Below are 20,331 nucleotides of genomic sequence, written 5' to 3'. Positions count from 1 at the left end.
CTTGTGCATTTTCTTCACGGCTAGCCAGCAATGAAATGGATTTAGACATACCTGATCTGGTAGCAGACTGGAAGTAGCAATGCAGATGGGTTGATGCCAGGCTGACCGGCTTGAATGCAGACTTCCATTTACCATTACTCCTGTGTTAATAATCAATGTTAGACACTTAAGCCTTCATGTCTCACTCTCCAACCATCACATACCCTCAGTGTTCCTTCAAATTCCCTTTATTTTGTCACGCCTCCCACATGCCTCAAGTATCCTCCAGAGCCATTCACTCAGTATCCACCATGGAATAAATCATGGACCTTAAAATAAATCCAAAAATTTTGTCTTCCTTGAAAAAAAATGCTCTTCCTCCATGGTATTTCACCTTTATAATTGGAGAGTATGGAATTAATAGACTATCACTATTAAGTGCTCTTCCTTTAACTGTGGAAATAAAGAAAAACATCTCTTTCCAAAAAAACTCCCTTTAAGCAGTCAATTAGTTCTAAGAATAAACCCCACTTCCATTGTCACATCAAAGATCAATAAGTCTTCAATATTTTCTCATGTTGTTGTGGTTCTGCTCGCCAAGCTGGAAGTTTTTGCTGCAAACGTTTCGTTCCCTGGCTAGGGAACATCATCAGTGCTGTTGGAGCCTCGTGTGAAGCGCTGCTTTGATGTTTCTTCCGGTATTTATATTGGTTTGTTCTTGCCGCTTCCGGGTGTCAGTTTCAGCTGCAGTGATTTGTATGTGGGGTCCAGGTCGATGTGTCTGTTGATGGATGTTCTTGCCGTTTCTGGGTGTCAGTTTCAGCTGTAGTGGTTTGTATATGGTGTCCAGGTCAATGTGTCTGTTGATGGAGTTTGGGGATGAATGCCATGCTTCTAGGAATTCCCTGGCTGTTCTCCGTCTGGCTTGTCCTATGATAGTGGTGTTTTCCCAGTCAAATTCATGTTGCTGGTTGTCTGAGTGTATGGCCACTACAGATAGCTGGTCGTGTCGTTTTGTGGCTAGCTGATGTTCATGGATGCGGATTGTTAGCTGTCTTCCTGTTTGTCCTATATAGTGTTTTGTGCAGTCCTTGCATGGTATTTTGTAAACAAAATGGTTTACAAAATACCATGCAAGGACTGCACAAAACACTATATAGGACAAACAGGAAGACAGCTAACAATCCGCATCCATGAACATCAGCTAGCCACAAAACGACACAACCAGCTATCTGTAGTGGCCATACACTCAGACAACCAGCAACATGAATTTGACTGGGAAAACACCACTATCATAGGACAAGCCAGACGGAGAACAGCCAGAGAATTCCTAGAAGCATGGCATTCATCCCCAAACTCCATCAACAGACACATCGACCTGGACCCCACATACAAATCACTGCAGCTGAAACTGACACCTGGAAGCGGCAAGAACAAACCAATATAAATACCGGAAGAAACATCAAAGCAGCGCTTCACACGAGGCTCCAACAGCACTGATGATGTTCCCTAGCCAGGGAACGAAACGTTTGCAGCAAAAACTTCCAGCTCGGCGAGCAGAACCACAACAACGGATACCCGAGCTACAAATCTTCAATCAGATTTTAAATATTTTCTCATAATTGGTCAATGTGCAAATACAGCTCCCTGTTGAGATCGTGGTTCCCAATCTTTTGAAACAGCCAAGCATTCAGGTGGTATAAAAATCCCAGGTGGTATAAAAATCCCAATGAATAATAAGCAATTGGATCTTTTGCCACTCCACTGGGAGAAAAACAGATGACTACTTTCTTTCCAAATTACACCAGAGGGTGGTTCATATGTGGAATGAACTTCTTGAAGAAGTGGTGGATGCAGGTACAATTACAATGTTCAAAAGACACTTGGATAGATACATGAATAAGAAAGAATTGGAGGGATATGTGCCAAGAAAAGGTAGGTGAGACTAGTTGAGTTTCAGACTCTGTTCAGCATGGACCGGTTGAACCGAAGGGTCTGTTTCTGTGCTGTGTGACTTGTTGGTGTTGGCTACAAAGGTGGAGAATCAATCGTTCCACTGCCATTGCAGACGCTGCTGAAGCACCAGAGGAAAAGAACAACTCCCGATTCATAGCTGGTGATGTTGCTCAAACTGCAACCGTCATGACCATGAGGAACAGAACTGATCTGCTGTTCAACAACTCCCCAACCGGTCTCCGCCACTGCAGCCATAGAAGGAAGAAAAGATGAATTTGATTCAAAAAGTTAAATGAAGAAAATAAAATTTGATAAAGGATGCAGTCGGTCATATGAGGGGGGGAGGTGGAGGTGGCAAGCAGGCCCGGGAGTCCAAACATTTCCTACTCTGCCATCTTGTCCTCAAGTCCTGGTTGGTAGCTTAACCAGATATTTTTGGTGTGCCTGATGCTGCTTCTGACATGCCCTCCTACATTCACGATTGAACCAGAGTTGATCTCCTGGCTTGATAGTAATGATAGAAAAGGAGATTCAGAAGAGGTTTCAGGTTGTGTTGCTGCCAGTAGTCCACGGCAACTCATGGATCTCCAGTCTTGTTAGATCAGCTCGAAGTGATTCAGTGCAATGCCACACAACACCATGCAAGATGTTCTCAGTGTGAACTTGGGACTTTGACCACCGTACAATTCTTGTGGAGACACTCTTACTGAAATTCCGTGGACAGGTACATTCGCAGGAGCCAGATTCATGAGGATGAGGTCAAGATGTTCTTCCCTCTTGTTGGTTCCTTCATCAAATGACACAGACCTGGTCCAGCAACTTTGTCCTTTAGGACCATGCCAGCTCAATACATAGTGCTACTGCCAAACCACTCTTGGTGGTAGACATTTGAAGTCCTCCATCCGCAGTACACCTTGCATCTTTGCCACCATCAGTGCTTCCTCCAAGTGTTGCCCAACATCAGCTGAGGGAGGACGAATGTGGTAATCAGCAGAGGTTTCCTTGCCCATGTTTAGCCTAAGTGGCTTGTTAGACCAAGATATGGGTCACTTCTTGGTGCCTGTATTGAAAATTTGACAAGTATTGTGTTCTAAAACTTTTTTTTTCAGTGAAACATTTTCTGTGTTTCATTCAGAAGCCTTTATATATTCATATATTTTAACATTGGACTCAATTTTAGCATGTCTCAACAAATGGCATGGCATTTTGAACATCACAACTTGACTTCTGCATGCAAAAGAGTTTATGGTCAAGTGTAATGCAGTGTTTAGGATAGACCCTGTTTGTAAAATGTTCCAAACTGATCCAGATGTTTGGAAAGCATCACCTGTGCACACTTCATTGGTGTTTTGGGTTGTACACAATGTCAAGCGTTGTCATATCAACGGTGGAAGTAATTGGACGACTCAAGGCCAACAAGCTAAACTAAAAAGTGCTAACTGTCAGGGAGTGGTGGGGTGAAGGGATCTGTCTCATTTAAAGGCATCACAGGACAGCTGTTTGAAATTTTAAAATTCATTCCTTCTCCACTGGGAATTTTCATCAGAGATTGATAATTGAGAAAATTTGTTTCAGCACAACAATATTTGTTTTACAATTAATTACGCAATCTACATCTGACTTGCAAATGACTGATAATGACATTGGATGTTTACTAGGGAAAATTCCATTCCTAGAAAAAGTTTCAAGGAAGTATTCTTTAGATATTTTGTGATTTCTCAAATTCTGCTGAGTCCCTGACTGTTCATTCAGGTGTGCTGCGCTACTTTGACAATTTTTGCTACATTACAATGTTGTTTAACGATGTATACAACCTTAATGTCTTAATGTTTCATTGGCAACCATAGCATAATTTCTAAACTCCACACCTTAAGCTGATATTCTTCTGTGTTTGTTGTAACTTATCTTCTATAAATGGAGCCTGAATGCTTTATGATCAGAGTTTACATTTATTGTTGATATTATATTTTATGATGTGACCCAGGCTTGTGACAGTGAAATGCCTATATTATGTACAGCACACTAATTTTTAATCTTTGTTGTGTACTTTTCAACTTTGAAAAAGATAATTTACATAAGTGAAATGAAACTATAAATCAACAAGTGAACTCACTTTACACTTAATAAATTAATAAACAAAATACTATTTATAGATAAATAAGATTTACAAGGATGTTGCAAGGGTTGGAGGATTTGAGCTATAAGGAGAGGCTGGACAGGCTGGGGTTGTTTTCTCTGGAGCGTCGGAGGCTGAGGGGTGACCTTATAGAGGTTTATAAAATTATGAGGGGCATGGATAGGATAAATAGACAAATTCTGTTCCCTGGGGTTGGGGAGTCCAGAACTAGAGGGCATAGGTTTAGGGTGAGAGGGATATGATATAAAAGAGACCTAAGGGGCAACCTTTTCACACAGAGGATGGTCAGTATATGGAATGAACTGCCAGAAGAAGTGGTGGAGGCTAGTACAATTGCAACATTTAAAAAGCATTTGGATGGGTGTATGAATAGGAAGGGATGGGAGGGATATGAGCCAGGTGCTGGCAGGTGGGACGAGATTGGATTGGGATATCTGGTCAGCATGGACAGTTTGGACCAAAGGGTCTGTTTCCGTGCTGTACATCTCTATGACTCTATAAAAAGTATCCTGTTCCAACGTAACACAACTCCCAAGTTTGAGTGCCCATCGTTTGCAAGCTCTTCCTGTCCAGGGTCAGAAGATTAAAATTTTCAAGTAAGTTTGATATCTTCTGCTTCCTGGTTGTACCTTCTTACCCTGATGCTCTCTCTGCATCTTTCTCTCTGCCTATCTGTTTTTCTCTCTCTCTCTCTCTCTCTCTCTCTCTCTCTCTCTCTCTCTCTCTCTCTCCCTCCCTCCCCATCTCTGTCTCTCCACGCCTACCAAAATGTGCTGTGACCTTTAAGAATTACTATCCTGAAATAAAGAGCAAGGAAATCCATTGAAAACCCACATTGAATTTCCAATCTTTGAATGCCAGAGGCATCACTACACGTACTGACTGACTTATCCAGATTTAACTTCAGGTAAAAACATTAGGTCTGCAGATGCTGGAGATCAGAGCTGAAAATGTGTTGCTGGTTAAAGCACAGCAGGTTAGGCAGCATCCAAGGAACAGGAAATTCGACGTTTCGGGCATAAGCCCTTCATTATTTTACCACTTACCCACTTCACAATGTAACTCTCAAGAATTAAACATTTCTTGTTTTGGTTTTGATTTAATGAGTTACATCAAGGTCCATCTGTTGTGAAATGTAATTTCAAAAGTGTGACAATTAATTGGATGAGAAAATGTCAGCTGATAGAACTTGTTCTTTTAGCTGATTGGATTTAGTTTGCAATATCATGAACCTTATCCAACTTAATGAATTTGTTAAGCAAGTGAATGGCCCTTTGTAATAGTGTCGAACAAGTAAATTGTTGAAACTTGAGTATCATTTTCAAGGATGAATAGAAAGGTTTCAGGATCAATCTATTGTCATAAACTTCATTATTTAGCCCTGAATCAATTTATAGGACAACTCTATCTGGTCATAATTTCTTAATTGTTTTTACTGGTTGACTGTGACATTCATGAGGCAATGCAAACCCTTCATCTTAACTCATTGGATCATACTTTTTATTTCTACTTTAGTTTTATGCAAAAATAACACAGAATTACCAGAGCAGATTTGTCTGTGCAGTACAAAACTTTGTCGATAATTGCAGCCTACCTGTTTCAAGAAACAATGCCTTCAAAAGGCTTCTTTGCTCAATGTGGGCAAATATCCAAAAAAAAACGCATTTTAAAGATATTATGGCATGTAACCTAACATTGCTGATCAGAATATTTAAGTTGTTGAATTTGTAAATTATCACATTCTTTTACATAATGCTGAGACCCTCTAAAATTTTTAAGTAAATTTTGAAAAATTAGCAATCAACATTTGTATGGTTTGTTGTGTCTTGAATTACCTTTCCTAGTAAACCACAAACTGCAAAAAGCAACAGTTAAAAGTAGATGAGTATCTACGCCATCATTCATATGACAGTACTGTGAAGCATTCTAATAGGTTCCAGTCATATTCATACATCTCTTCCAAGTAACGCAAAAGGAAAGACAAGGGGCAGCGGCACAATCTGGAGAGAAAAAACATCTGTTTATTTATCAGCTATGATCCCTGTTAGTCATGGATCTGTTGAAACCACCTCAGTCAGAAGATTTTGCACTCAAGTCCCAGTTTAGCTTGGATTAGTTTAGCTCCAGTATCACACTGAAGGAATGCTGCATTATTAGAGGTACAGCCTTTCAGATGAGGCAATAGGGAAAGGTGTTCTTTGCCTCCTCTTTACATGTAGCTTCCTCATTGATGGAGGGCTGATTGTCAAGTTGTTCCAAACATCACTGTGGCATTATATCACAATGAGCCAAGAAGAGGCAGGTCCCAAGAACTATCTCTGATGTAGTAGAGCCTGACCTCATGCCATCTATGCTACTAACTACTGATGTCTGGCTATCTGAGCTAAGCTCCCCCTTCTCTTCCCCCAGATCTTGTGGCTATTTCGAAAAAAAAGCAGAGGGATTACGCTTGGCAGAAGTAAAATATTGGTGATGTTAGAAATCAGAAATTGAGAAACTTAGCAGATCTGGCAGTATCTATGGATGAAGTAGAGTTAATGTTTTAAGTCCAGTATGACCCCACAGAATTCCGAAGCAGTGTCATGCTGGACTCAAAACATTAACTCTGTTTCTCTGTCCACAGATGCTGCCAACCTCCTGAGTTTCCTGAGCTTTATCCATTTTTACATGGGTTATCCTGGTTTTCCAACCAACATTTATCTCTCAGTTGTTGTCCCAAAAACAGATTATCTTGTCAATATTTTCACATTGTTGGTGGGTTATTGCTGTGTTCAAATTATTTGGTGCATTTCTTGCATTTCAGCAATGGCTACTTGTCAAAAGCACTTGATTGCAATGTTTTCAGGCTGTGAAAGGTACCAGATAAATGCAATTGTTGCCAGAACAGGAATCCTTCAATCCATGTCTAATTGAAACAAACTGCTTCATGTACTTCTAACAGATATTTCTGGTTCTCTGAACTTTGCAGCTTGCTTTGCTGTTCTTTTCAAATTTTCAACATCATTGGTATTTTATTTTAATTCAGATCGTAGGTAGGGTTCCAGTCATGACCCTAAATACAATATGGTTTTTATTTCCATTTTTTTTTAGAAATTAACACTAAATGGATGATGCTGGACTTAACATTGACTGAAATCGGTGAGAGTACTGCCCTCTGCTACCATTGCAGTAGACAGTGATAATTTTTAGAGATTTGAATTCCAGTGACATTTTTAAGAATTCTGCTGTAAAAAAAAAAATGTGAAGGCACATGTCAAGTGTAGACAGCTGGGATCGAGTGAATCCCTAAAGGGAGAGCAATCACGAGGGCTAATAAAAGGACCTGAGATACATTTGGCAAATAGTTAAGGAGAATCCAGAAAGATCCTAAAGTACACTAAGGGCAAAAAAGTAACTAGGGAGAGAATAAAGATGAACGTGGCCATCTATGTGTGGAACCCCAGGAGATGAGGGAAATACTAACTGTGAATATTTTTCATTTGTATTTACTGTGGGGAAGGACATGGAAGTTAGATAACTTGGGGAAATAAATAATTATGTCTTGAAAAGAGTATACATTACAGAAGATGAGCTGCTGGAGGCCTTAAAATGCATAAAGTTAGATAAACCCCTGGGATCTGATCAAGTGTTTCCCAGAACTGCGTGGGAAGCTAAGGAAGAGATTGCTGGGCCCTGTGCAGAGATATCTGCATCGTTGACAGATAAGGTTGAGGTGTTGAAAGACTGGTGGTTGGCTAATACTGTAACATTATTTAAGAGAGACTGTGAGGAAAAGCCAGGAAACACTAGACCAGTGAGCCTCATGTCAGTGTTGGATAAGTTGTTGAAGGGAATTCTGAGGGACAGGATTAACATGTATTTGGAAAGGTAAGGACTGATTAGGGATGGTGAACATTGCTTTGTGCATGAGAAATCGTGTCTTACTAACTTAATTGAGTTTTTTTTGAAAGGGTGAGGAAGATTGAGGGAAAGCAGTAGACATTGTCTATATAAACTTCAGCAAAACATTCAACATGGTTCAGCATGGTAGACTGGTTAGTAAGATTAGATCACATGAGATCTAGGGAGAGCTAGCCAATTGCATTCAAAATTGTCTTGTAGGTAGAAGACAGCATGGTGGTAGAAGGTTGCAGACTGGAGGCCTGTGACTGGTGGTGTGCCACAAAGTTTGGCACCGGTCCACTACTTTGCATCATTTATATACATGATTCTGATGTGAATAAAGGAGGCAGATGACACCAAAATAAGTGGAAGATTGTGAAGAAGGTTACCTTTGAGTACAACAGGACCTTGATCAGATGAGCCAATGGTTCGAGGAGTGGCAGATGGGGTTTAGTTTAGATAAATGTGAGATGTTGCACTTTGGTAAGTCAAGCTACAGCAGGTCTTATACAGTTAATGATATGGCTCTGGGCAGTGTTACCAAACAGAGACCTAGGTGTAGGTGTAAAATTTCTTGAAAGTTGAGTTGCAGGTAGATAGGGTGATGAATAAGGCATTTGGTACATTTGCCTTCATTGGTCAGAACATTGAGTTGGGAGGTCATGTTGCTGCTATACAGGATTTTGATGAGGCCACTTTTAGAATACCGTGCACCATTCTGGTCATCCTTCTGTAGGAAGGATATTGTTAAACTTGAGAGGATGCAGAAATGATTTACAAGAATGTTGTCAAGATTGTAGGATTTGAGGTATAGACAGAGGCAGAATAGGCTGGGTTTCTTTTTCCTAGAGGCTGAGGGGTGACCTTATTAGATTTAAAGAAAACATGAGCATGGAGAGGATGAATAACCAAAGTCTTATTCCCATGGTAGGGCAGTCCAAAATTAGAGGACAAAGGTTTAATGCAAGGAGGGAAAGATTTAAAAGGAACCTAAGGGGCAGCTTTTTCATGCAAGGGGTGGTGTGTGTGTATGGAGTGAGCTGCCAGAGGAGGTAGTGGAGACTGGTACAGTTGCAACATTTAACAGGCATCGGGATTGGTATGTGAATAAAAAGGGTTTTGAGGGATATGAGCCAAATACTGGCACATCAGACTAGGTTAATTCAGGACATCTGATCTGCATGGATGAGTTGGACTGAAGGATCTGATTCTGTGCTGTACACCTCTAACTGTCAAGCGGACTAGGTCAGATTGGGATGTCTGTTCAGTTGGACTGAAGGTTTTGTTTCTGTGCTGTGTAGTTTTACAGCTATTTAGAAGGTTCCAAATACCTGAACAACAGAAGAGGTATCCGCTGTAGCTTTGTAACATGACCAAAAACTCCAAGTCATGTTTATATATTGTATTGCACTCTGCAGAATTGGAGTCCTGACAAGAACCAATTTAAATCCCATTTTGCTGAGAGGCAATGTCCACTGTCCAGCGAAAGTAATTTTCTTCAGTCTTCTGAGAAACCAGTACTAATTTCTTGCTGAGATACACTTCAGTGACGATGACAACTCCTCACCACAGCATGGTGCATCTTCGAGTCATCTTTAATTTTCGCAGTCTCTATCTCTGCAGCATTCAGCTTGGTGGCTAACAGAAAATGTCCACCTTAACTAGTTGTTTCCAACAGCTGCAGTTTTTCCTATCTTTGTTCTGTGTCTTTTGAATCATGATTCTGGCACGAGTAAAACTTTCTTTGTCTTTAGGTATAAAAAATTGGCATTTTGCTTTCGTTTGAGCTGGATCTGAACCTGGTTCCCTGTGGCAGAAAGGTCATATCAGCTACCACTAGGTAGAATGAGTCGGAGTTTTTTATTGTTATTCACTCATGGGACATGGACATCACTACCTGGCCAGTGATTATTGCATTTCTCTAGTTGTTCATCAGAAGGTGGTGGTGAGCTGCTGTTTTGAAACATTGCATTCCATGTGCTGTAGGTTGACCCACAATGCCCTGAAGGGAATTCCAGGATTTTGACCTAGACACAATGACGAACTACAGTATATTTCCAAGTTGGGTTGGTGAGTGGCCTGGAGGGGAATTTGCAGGTGGTGATGTCTCCATTTATCTGCTGCCATGGGATTATGGCTTGTGCTTAGCTGCATCATAAATTTACCTTCAATTGAACTAAACTTTTGAAATGCAGCAATTTTATAAAATTTTGCATTCAAAACACCTGAGAAACTTGGGAGTTTATTTTCATTCGAGGTTAATCTGTTATTCTGAACTTGCTGTTTCTTTTCTTTTATTTTTCTAATTTATTCCTATCTTCTGTCATGCTGATTTTTTATTTCTTCTATTTTTCTAATTTGTTTTTCCCCTAAGAATCTGTACCTAGGTCCCCTTCTTCCTAAGATGGCACCATAAGTGACAACTTGTAAACTTTTCACTGTATTCGTTTGCATCCATTTGAGAATAAAGTTAATTTTAATTTTAATCTGACCTTGGATCAATGAATTGAAAAGTAACCATGATGGACATGCCGAAATAACAAAACAACGAATGTGGAGAGAATTGCAACATCTACATCTTCAAAACAAATTGCAAGTTTTTAAAATTCTTTCATAGGATGTGGGCATCACTGGCAAGGACAGTTGCCAGTTTGTTCCCCATCCCTAATTAACTTTTGAACTGAATGGCCTGATTGACCAATCAATGGGCAACTAAAGATCAGCCACATTGCTGTGGATTTGGAATCACCTGGAGGCATGCCCAGACAAAAATGTTAGATTTTCTTCTCCTAAAGGACATAAGTGAGCCACATTGAGTTGGGGCATGTAATGATGCCATTACTGAGACAAGCTTTCAATTCTAGGTCTTTATTAATTGAATTCAAATTCTACCAGCTTCTGTAATAGGACTTGAACTCGTGTCCCCAGAATCTATGGATTACCCATCCTGTGATGTTGCCACTACACTGCACCTCCCACTAAAGTTGTAACTGACCACACCAATCCAGAAAGCATGTGCACTAAAGTGCCATTTGTGATTACTTTCTCTTTCAGACCAAAACTCCCTTTTCATCAGAATCAGTTAACAGTACTGGTTTCTTGAAAAACTATACAAGAAGAAATCAAGGCAGTGGTTTTTCTAAAACTTTGAAAGGAAATGCAACTGGACTCAACATGCTGGGGTCTGGCAAGAAACCAAGGTCTGTTAAATTTATAAACTCATTTAAATTCAAGCATTTCAGATGAGCAATATTTTCTGTAGGCTCTCTAACCAGTGTTTTTTGTTTGCATTCAAAACCTGTTTGTGCCGTTGCATTGATTCAGGCTGTTAAGGTATATGACAAGCTAAATTAATGATTTTTGTGGTCTTTCTAACAAAGATTGCATTCTGGCCTTTCTAACAAAGATTTTGTACAACTTAGAAGCCGATTTCATGCAGCACAATGTGCCTTTGCTAGGTTTTTGATCGAGCAAACTAATGAATTCAAGTCACTGACTATTTTCGTATACCTTTGTATTGTTTCCCTTTTAAGTATTTATCCAATTCATTTTTGAAAATTACTATTTTATCTTCTTTCAGGCAGTGCATTTCAGATCATGGTAACTCTCCATAAAGGAAAGTTTCCTAATGGTGTCTCTGACCTTTTGTTAATCAACCTAAATCTCTGTAACAATAGCAACATACTGCAAATTCTGAAATGAAAAAAATTCTGGAAATGCTCAGCAGGTTGGCAGTGTCTGAGAGAAAGTAACAGTCTGTTGAAACTCTTGTCCTCTCCACAAATGAGACTGCTTTTTCTATATTTATTTTTCATTGTCATTTGTTTAATGACTATTCTGCCATTGGGAGGCATTTTTAATTCACTTCTGCAGCAAGTGTGCATTTCTAAATGTAGGGGTTTACTTGTTTGCTACGAAGAGGGCTGTGGCTTTTATTTGTACTCCAGCATGTGCATGTTTAATGCAACTTGTTGAGCATGCATAATATAATGTCCCATGGGAATTTAGTACGTAGAATTTTCAAAATAATCCAATTGCGACTGCATCAAATTATAGAGAAGGAACTTGTAGGGAGCATAAACTTTTTCAGTTAGCTTTTACAGGTATACGAAGAGAAAAAGATTTATCTTCAACAATGTATATTCCTTAATCAGAAGCAAGAGAATTTATAATGGGGAACAAAAAATGGCTGACAAGCTAAATACATACTTTGGTTCTGTATTAACTTAGGAAGATGCAACACATCAGAAATATTGGGGAAACGCAGATTTTAGTAAGAGGGAAGTCACGCAAGGAAATCAATAGTCTGGAAGTAATGTTGGGGAAATTTATGGGATTGAAGGCCAATGAATCCCCAGGCCCTGATAATCTACATCCCAAAATACTTGAGGAAATGATCCTAGAAAAACTGGATGCACTGATGATCATCTTCGAAGATTCCTTAGACTCAAGAGCAGTTTTTACAGATTGAAAATTAGCTAATGTAACCCCCCCCACCCCATCAAGAAGAGAGGCAGAGGGAAAACTGGGAATTATAGACCAGTCATCCTGATGTCAGCAGTGGGGAAGGTGCTATTGACCATTATAAAATAATTAATAACTGAGTAATTGGAAAACACCTGCAGGATTGGATAGAATCAGCATTGATTTACCAAAGGGAAAGCATGCTTGATGAATCTGCAGGAGCTCTTTGAGGATGTAATAAGTAGAATTGATGAGAGAATGTGGTTCATTTGGGTGTTTGGACAAAGCCCCATGTAAGAGATTAGCATGGAAAATTAAAGTGCAGGGAATTTGGTGTACTGTACTGACATGAATAGAGAACTAGCTGGTAGACATGAAACCAAGAGTAAGAATAAATGGTCCTTTTCCTAAATGGCAGACAGTGACTAGTGGAGTACTACAGGGATCCGTGCTATGAGCTCAGCTATTCAGAATTTATATTAATGATTCATATGAGAGAACTAAATGTAATATTCCCAAATTTGCAGTTGATTCAAAGCAAAGTGGGAGAGTGAGCTATGAGGAGGTTGCAGTAATGCTTCAGTATGAATTGGACAAGTTGAGTGGGCAAATGCACATATGATGTTGACAAATCTAAGATGTGTACAAATCTGGTCATAAATTGAGAGAGGGGAAGGTGCAGTGAGTCCAGGGTGTCCTTGTTACACCATTTGCTAAAGGTAAGTAAGTAAAGAAGCAATTGGTATGTTAGCTTCATAACGAGAAGATTCAAGTACAGGAGCAGAGATGTCTTGCTGCAATTATACAGGGCCTTGGTGAGACCACACCTGGAATATTATGTGTAGTTTTGTTCTCCTTATCTGAGGAAAAATGCTCTTGCTGTAAAAAGGACGTAGCAAAGGTTTGTTTAGACTGATTGCTGGGATGGCGGGACTGACATGTATAAGAAAGATTGAATTGGTAAGAATTGTATTCACTGGAGTTCAGAAGAATTGAGGGGGTAGCGATATCTCCTAGAAACCTATAAAGTTCTGACAGGACGCGTTAGGGTAAATGCAGGAAGGGTGTTCCTGATGGTGTGGGAGTCCAGAGCCAGGGGTCACAGTATAAGGACTCAGGATATACCATTTAGGACCAAAATGGGAAATTTCTTCACACAGTGATGTCTATGGTGATTGGCTACCATAGAATGCATGCAAGGCCAAAATTATTGTATGATTTCAAGAAGAAGTTGGATATAGTACTTGGAGCTAAAGGGATGAAAGGATATGGAAGAAAAGCAGGAACAGGCTATTGAGCTGGCTGATCAGCCTTGGTCATAATGAATGGCAGAACAAGCTTAAAGGACTGAATGGCCAATCCTATTTTCTATTTTTGTATGATTAAATGGCCTTTCTCATAAAGCGTTATCTATGCTCTGTGGACACAACATGCATCTTTATGCTGATCGTCTATTTTAAGAATTTAGGTGTAGATACTGTGCTTAATGACTGAAAGTTTAACAAAGTTGTGGTGAGGTCCAGTTCACTGGATGCATGGAAACAAGTGAAGGAACATACACCAAATGTCAAATTCCTAACGTTAACAAAATGCAGAATTAAGATAAAACAAACATAGCTAGAAAATATGGGCCTCGACTGCTTTGTTTTTACTAGAAAGTTTTAAATGTATACCTGCATGGAATATATTGACTGACTTAAAACACTGAGATGTGTAAAACAGCATGCAGTTCTACTGCTTTGACCTAGAGGCTGCAAATAATGTTGGCTTTGATCAGTTTAATTGTAAAATAGAGTCAAGATTTGGAAAAGAACAGCAGGTCAGGCAGCATCCAAAGAGCAGGAGAATCAATGTTTTGGGCAAAATCCCTTCATCAGGAAAGACTAGGTTTCCTGTCTGCCAGCCAGTTCTTGATCCATGTCAGTACACTATACCAAATTAATTTTACATGCTAATCTCTTATGCAGGGCTTTTGCCCGAAATGTCAATTCTCCTGCTCCTCAGATGCTGCCTGACCTGCTGTGCTTTTCCATCTCACTCTAATCTCCAGCAGTCCTGGATTTCTCCCACTTAATTGTAAAAGAGGTCGTGCAAGTTTATCACCTTCTTATTTAGCACTGTCAGTCTTGTGATCATCTGCTTGAAAGTTTGCATGATATTTCAAACTCTGGGAGAAAGTGAGGACTGCAGATGCTGGGGATCAGAGCTGAAAATGTGTTTCTGGAAAAGCGTAGCAGGTCAGGCAGCATCCAAGGAGCCGGAGAATCAACTCAGTCCCTTCTCATCTCCAAATTGCTGATGTCTCTACATGTCAGTAGATAATTAGAATGACATTTTTCTAAAAAAAGTATATTTAAATGCCAACACTTTTCTATTTACAGTGAAACTGTGACCTCCCACCTTGTATCAAACAAGGAGATTGAAAAAAATCGGAACAAATACTTCGTAATTAGTGGTCCTTCACCTCCAGGAATTGTGGTCCGTGGAAGGCGATTTCATCATGCCAATGCACAATCAGTTGTAAAAACAGCAGCACAAAGGTAGTTCTGCTCTTTTTTTTCGTATTCAATTGCTAATTTATTGGACTGTTTTGGAGTTTTAACTATTTGATTCAAAATCCTGAAAAATATTAGCCCGAGTTTTCCAATAGCGGGGCAATTCTTTCTGCAGCGTACATGAGAGTTGTGCATCAGGACCCCGCAGAATCCCATACATAGAAGGCTCCTTGGGAATTGAAGATTCCAATGAGCAATTCGATTGTGCTCATTGAATTTCCAGTTAAATTGGAGAACTTGGAGTGTTCTGCAATTAATTGAACAGTTATTCAGGACAGATTAGATTATTAAAAATCTAGTCTAACACCTGGATAATTAATAAACTGACAAGTCAAATTAAGAACATGAAAACAAAGGAGCAGAAACAGGCTATTCAGCCCATTAGGCCTGTCCCAAGATTCAAAATTATCGTAGCTTCTTACACACCCCTTACAACCTCTGGATCCTGAACTATATTCCCCATTTCCCTCAGGGCTGAACAACTACAATGCTCCCTACTCCCTCCTACCAACCACTATTTTCCACCTGGGACAGAAGATCACCACACTGCATCCCATTCCCTAATAATCTGATATTCTCTGTGTACACCGACATGCCTGAAACACTCCATCATCTACTTGTCCTACTTCTGCTGTTTGGCACTGGCACCCTCATCTCTATCTTGCCTTACATGCTTACCATTTCACATAAGTAGCCTGTGATACTAGTCGTTTAACACTGAGAATATGGCAGCTACTTTCCCCACATATCCTGCACTGCAATGCACAAGTAAGAATTAAAATTGCTTTGGCTTTCTGAAGGAACTCTAATTGGAATCTTCTGTCAGAATTGTGGTGACCTTTCTTTACACACAAAAAAGGAATGGAGTGGCAATTCCCCCTTGTAAAATTATCCTTTGTTATATGACAAGAATAAATTTCTTCCTATTGTTGGTATTCCAAGACTAAAGAATGGTATTGTTTCAAAGACACTCACATTGAGGCACCCGCACCAATTAACCCCACTCCACCAAGGACATGCAGGTCCTCAGCCTCCTCCATCGCCAACCCTAACCACCCGACGCCTGGAGGAAGAACGGCTCATCCTCTGCCTTGGGATACTGCAACCATATGGGATCAATGTGAATTTCACCAGATTCCCCATTTCCCCTTTCTCTACCTTAACCCTGTCCCAACCTTCCAACTCAGCACCGTCCTCTTGACCTGTCCATCATCCTCCCCATCTATCTATGCCACCCTCCTCTCTGACATATCACTTTCTCCCCCACCTTTATCTACCTATCGCTCTCTCAGCTACCTTCCCCGCGCCCCCCAACCTAGCCCAAACTCCTCCCATTTATCTCTCAACACACCCCAATCTACTAGCCTCATTCCTGATGGAGGACTTATGCCCGAAACGTTGATTCTCCTGTTCCTCAGATGCTGCCTTACCTGCTGTGCCTTTCCAGCACGACACTCTTGACTCTGATTTCCAGCATCTGCAATCCTCACTTTCTTCGAAAGAATGGTATTTGTCTTGATTGCTGTATTTGAAATATTGAGTTCTGCATATTTAGCTATATGGCTTAGGCTCATCAGGAATGTTATGTCATACTAAGTGTAATTACTGCTGACCTTCAAGCAGTTGCTATAAATGTCGTTAACCTAAAATTAGATAAATGTGCTATTTTCATGCTGGTTTTTATCACTCACACTTTGTATTCCAAATTGTAAAACAAGTTTGACTGTTTATTAATTTCAAACTATTGGTAATGATCAGAACTTCAATGTCAATTGATTATTAACTGATTCCAAAGTGAAGCAGAGTGAGAGGTGTCTCTTAAAGTAGAGTTCTGAATCTGAAAGCTGAACAGTGATGAATGCACAACAAAAAATGTAGCACTGCGATTCAGAACCTACTTGCTCACTTTTTTAATGCACATTAAGATGAAAAATAGCAGTGCATTTTCCACCTTTTCATACCATTAAGTACAGTGGGCTCAGATATGTCATGGAGGGTATAGGTCTGAAGAAAGTGGGAGGATTCGAAGGAGAAGTTGTTGAGAGTGAGGACCACTTCCACCAATCAAATGAATGTGTTGGTGGAGACCCAGCTACCTTCACCCCATACCCCCACCCTCCTTTTTTTTGTCTTAGCATTCCCCCCCCCCCCCCAACACATTCCTAATGAAGGGCTTACGCCCTGAATGTTGACTCTCCTGTTTCTTCGATGTTGCCTGACCTGCTGTGTTTTTCCAGGGTCATGTTTTTTGACTCAAATGTACCATGTATGCGTGCATGGTAGAGCTCCTTCCATTCTCTTGACATCAGACATTAATGCCAACCTGCTTGTACAAACCTGCACTATTCCACTTAATAAAGTTGGACCAATCAAAATTATAAAGGTAGTCTGGAGGACAAGTTCATAAGCATGTATTCAGGACAGTTTCTTGGAATATGTAATGAGACTGGAGTATTTAACTACCTTTTAGTGAAGGGTCCTTAAGGCAAGATCATGAATTTTGATATACAGTTGGAGGGTGAAAAATATGTGTCTAACACTAGAGTTTTAAATTGAAGCAATTACAAAAATGTAATTTTGGCTAGCGTGGCTGGGAAAATAAGGTAAAAGGTAGAATGGTAAAGAAGCGTTGTCTGACACTTGGAGAGAATTCGTCATTATTAGCAAAATCTTTTCCTATGGAATTAATCTGAGAGAAAACTTTGCCATCCACAGCTAATTCAGTAAGTTTACAATGGTGTTAAATTTCAAAAAAAGGTTAACCGTACTGCAGAGGTGGAAGGATGCTTTTTGGAGTGGAGGGTTGTGACTGGTGGTGCTCCAGGGGGACAAGTGCTGGAACCTCTGCTGCTCGTGATCTACATAGATGACTTGGAGAAAAATGTCGTTGGTCTAATTAGTAAATTTGCTGACTATACAAAGATTGATCCTGCGGTTATTGAGGAGGAGAAGATTGGAAAATTTTCAGAGATCAGTAATGGATGAATAATGCAAATATAAGGGAGAAATTATAATAGAGGAAACTGGCAAAGAATATAAAAACAGACTGCAAAAGCTTGTGGTAGTCTATAAAAAGAAAGCTAAAGTAAGCATTGGTCTTTTTGGATGACATTAAGGGATTCATAATGGGGAAGTAAGGAAATGATATCAGTGTGTTAATTAGAACAAAGGACAATACAGCACAGGAACAGGCCCTTTGGCCCTCCAAGCCTGCGCTCACACATTTTGCCTTTCCGTACTAAAACTGTCTTCACTTACAGAATCTGTATTCCTCTATCCCCTTCCTATTCATGTATTCATCCATGTGTTTCTTGAATGCTGTTGTTGTGTCTACTTCCATCACCTCCTGTGGCAGCGTGTTCCAGGCACTTACCATCCTTTATGTGAAAAACATCCCTCACACATCTTTTAAATTCCTTCCTTCCATCCTGCACCTTGAACATGTGACCTCTAATAATTGACTCCTCCATCCTGGGAAAAAGCCTCCTACTTTCCATTCTATTCATGGCCTTCACAATCTTATGAGCTTCTCTCAGGTCACTCCTCAACCTCCTGCGTTCCAGTGAAACCAAACCAAGTCTATCCAACCTTTCTTCATAGCTAAAATCCTCCATACCAGGCAGCATCCTTGTAACCCTTTTGTGTACTCTCTCCAAAGATTCTACATTCTTCTGGTTGTGTGGTGACTAGAACTGTATGCAGTATTCTATGTGTGAAAATGTGTTGCTGGTTAGATCTCCAGCATCTGCAGACCTCATTTTTTTACCCGAGTATTCTATGTGTGGCCTAACTAAAGTTTTATAAAGCTGCAGGAAATCTTGTCTGACCTTATTCACAATGCTCCTTCCAACGAAGGCAAGCATGCCTTTTTTTTGCAGCCTTATCCACCTGCAGATCTGTAGATTTGCGCACCCAGATCCCTCTGTATATCAATAGCCCTGAGAATTCTGCCATTCACTGTATAATTTCCACCTGTACCTGACCTTCCTAAATGCATCACCTCATGTTTGTCTAGATCAAACTCCATCTGCCATTTTTCTGCCCAATCTTCCAACTGATTATATCATGCTATATCCTTTGACAATCTCCTCAATAACTAACACCATCAATCTTTGTATTGTCAGCAAACTTACTCATTAGACCAGCTACATTTTCCTCCAAATATCATGTATGTAGATCACGAGCAGCAGAGGCCCTAGCACTTATCCCTGTGGAGTACCACTAGTCACGACCCTCCCTTTCAAAAAGTATCCTTCCACTGTTACCCTTTGTCTCCTATGATTAAGCCAGTTCTGTGTCTGTCTTGCCAGCTTACCCCGAAACTAAGTGACTTCGTATTTTGTACCAGTCTGCCATGAGGGACCTTGTCAAAGGCTTTACTGAAGTCCATGTAGATAACATCGACCACTTTCCCTCATCAATCATCTTCATGCCCTCCTCAAAACACTTGATCAGGTTACTGAGGCATAATCTCCCCCACACACAATCAGGCTGTCTATCACTAATAAGTCCATTTACTTCTAAAAGCTTATTGATCTTGTCCCTGAGAATCTTTTCCAGTAATTTTCCTATCACTGACGTGAGGTTCACAGATCTGTCATTTTCCAGGACTATCCTTGTTACCCTTAAATAATGGGGCAGCATTTTCTATTCTGTAGTCCTCTGGAATCTCACCTGTGGCCAAAGAGGATTCAAAGATGCCTGTCAATGCTACAACAATTTGTTCTTTTCCCTTCCTCAATATCCTGGGATAGATCCCATCAGGACCTGGAGACTTATCTACCTTAATACTTTTTAAGACTAACAATACTGCTTCATTTTTCGAAGCAACTTGGCTTTGAAACTTGACACTACCTTCCCTGAGATCATCCTTCACCAATTCCTTCTGTTTGGTGAATACTGACAGAGTATTTGTTTAGGACTTCATCTCCCTCTTCTGGCTACGCTCATTGTTTCACTCCCTCATCCTTGATTGGGTTAACCCTTTCCCTGGCTACCCTCTTGCTTGTAATGTCCGTATAAATAGCCTTTGGATTCTCCTTAATCCTGTTTGCTAATGACGTTTCATGACCTCTTTTAGCCCTTCTAAATCTTTGCTTAAGTTTCCTACTTACCTTATATGCTTCAAGGGCTTCGTCAGTTCCCATCCTCCCAGACCTTGCGTATGCTCCCTTTTTTTTAAACCAAAGTCATAACATTCCTGACCATCCAAGGTTCATGTAATTGTTATGTATCATTTGGTGACACTGTCAAAGGCACTTTGTTATTTTGCTTAATGAATAACTGGTTTAGCACTAATTTGATTTGTCGTGCATTTGTGGATAGGACATGTTTAGGCAATTTTTCCAAATAGGTATT

At 40.1% G+C, this 20,331-nt stretch overlaps 1 protein-coding gene across 5 annotated transcripts in view; it reads left to right on the top strand.

The window, feature by feature from the left end:
* senp6a (SUMO specific peptidase 6a) overlaps positions 1–20,331 on the top strand; it is a 172,527-nt gene that overhangs the window by 50,988 nt on the left and 101,208 nt on the right. For all 5 annotated transcript variants that reach the window (XM_060831646.1, XM_060831645.1, XM_060831644.1 and 2 more), the window contains 2 exons: positions 11,009–11,154; positions 14,800–14,958. In XM_060831646.1, coding sequence (XP_060687629.1) covers positions 11,009–11,154; positions 14,800–14,958 — 305 coding nt within the window. The remainder of the gene's footprint in view (positions 1–11,008; positions 11,155–14,799; positions 14,959–20,331) is intronic.

The sequence above is a fragment of the Hemiscyllium ocellatum genome, chromosome 10 (assembly GCF_020745735.1).
Source record: "Hemiscyllium ocellatum isolate sHemOce1 chromosome 10, sHemOce1.pat.X.cur, whole genome shotgun sequence".
Taxonomy (NCBI): domain Eukaryota; kingdom Metazoa; phylum Chordata; class Chondrichthyes; order Orectolobiformes; family Hemiscylliidae; genus Hemiscyllium; species Hemiscyllium ocellatum.
This window is presented reverse-complemented; position numbering and strand designations above follow the sequence as displayed.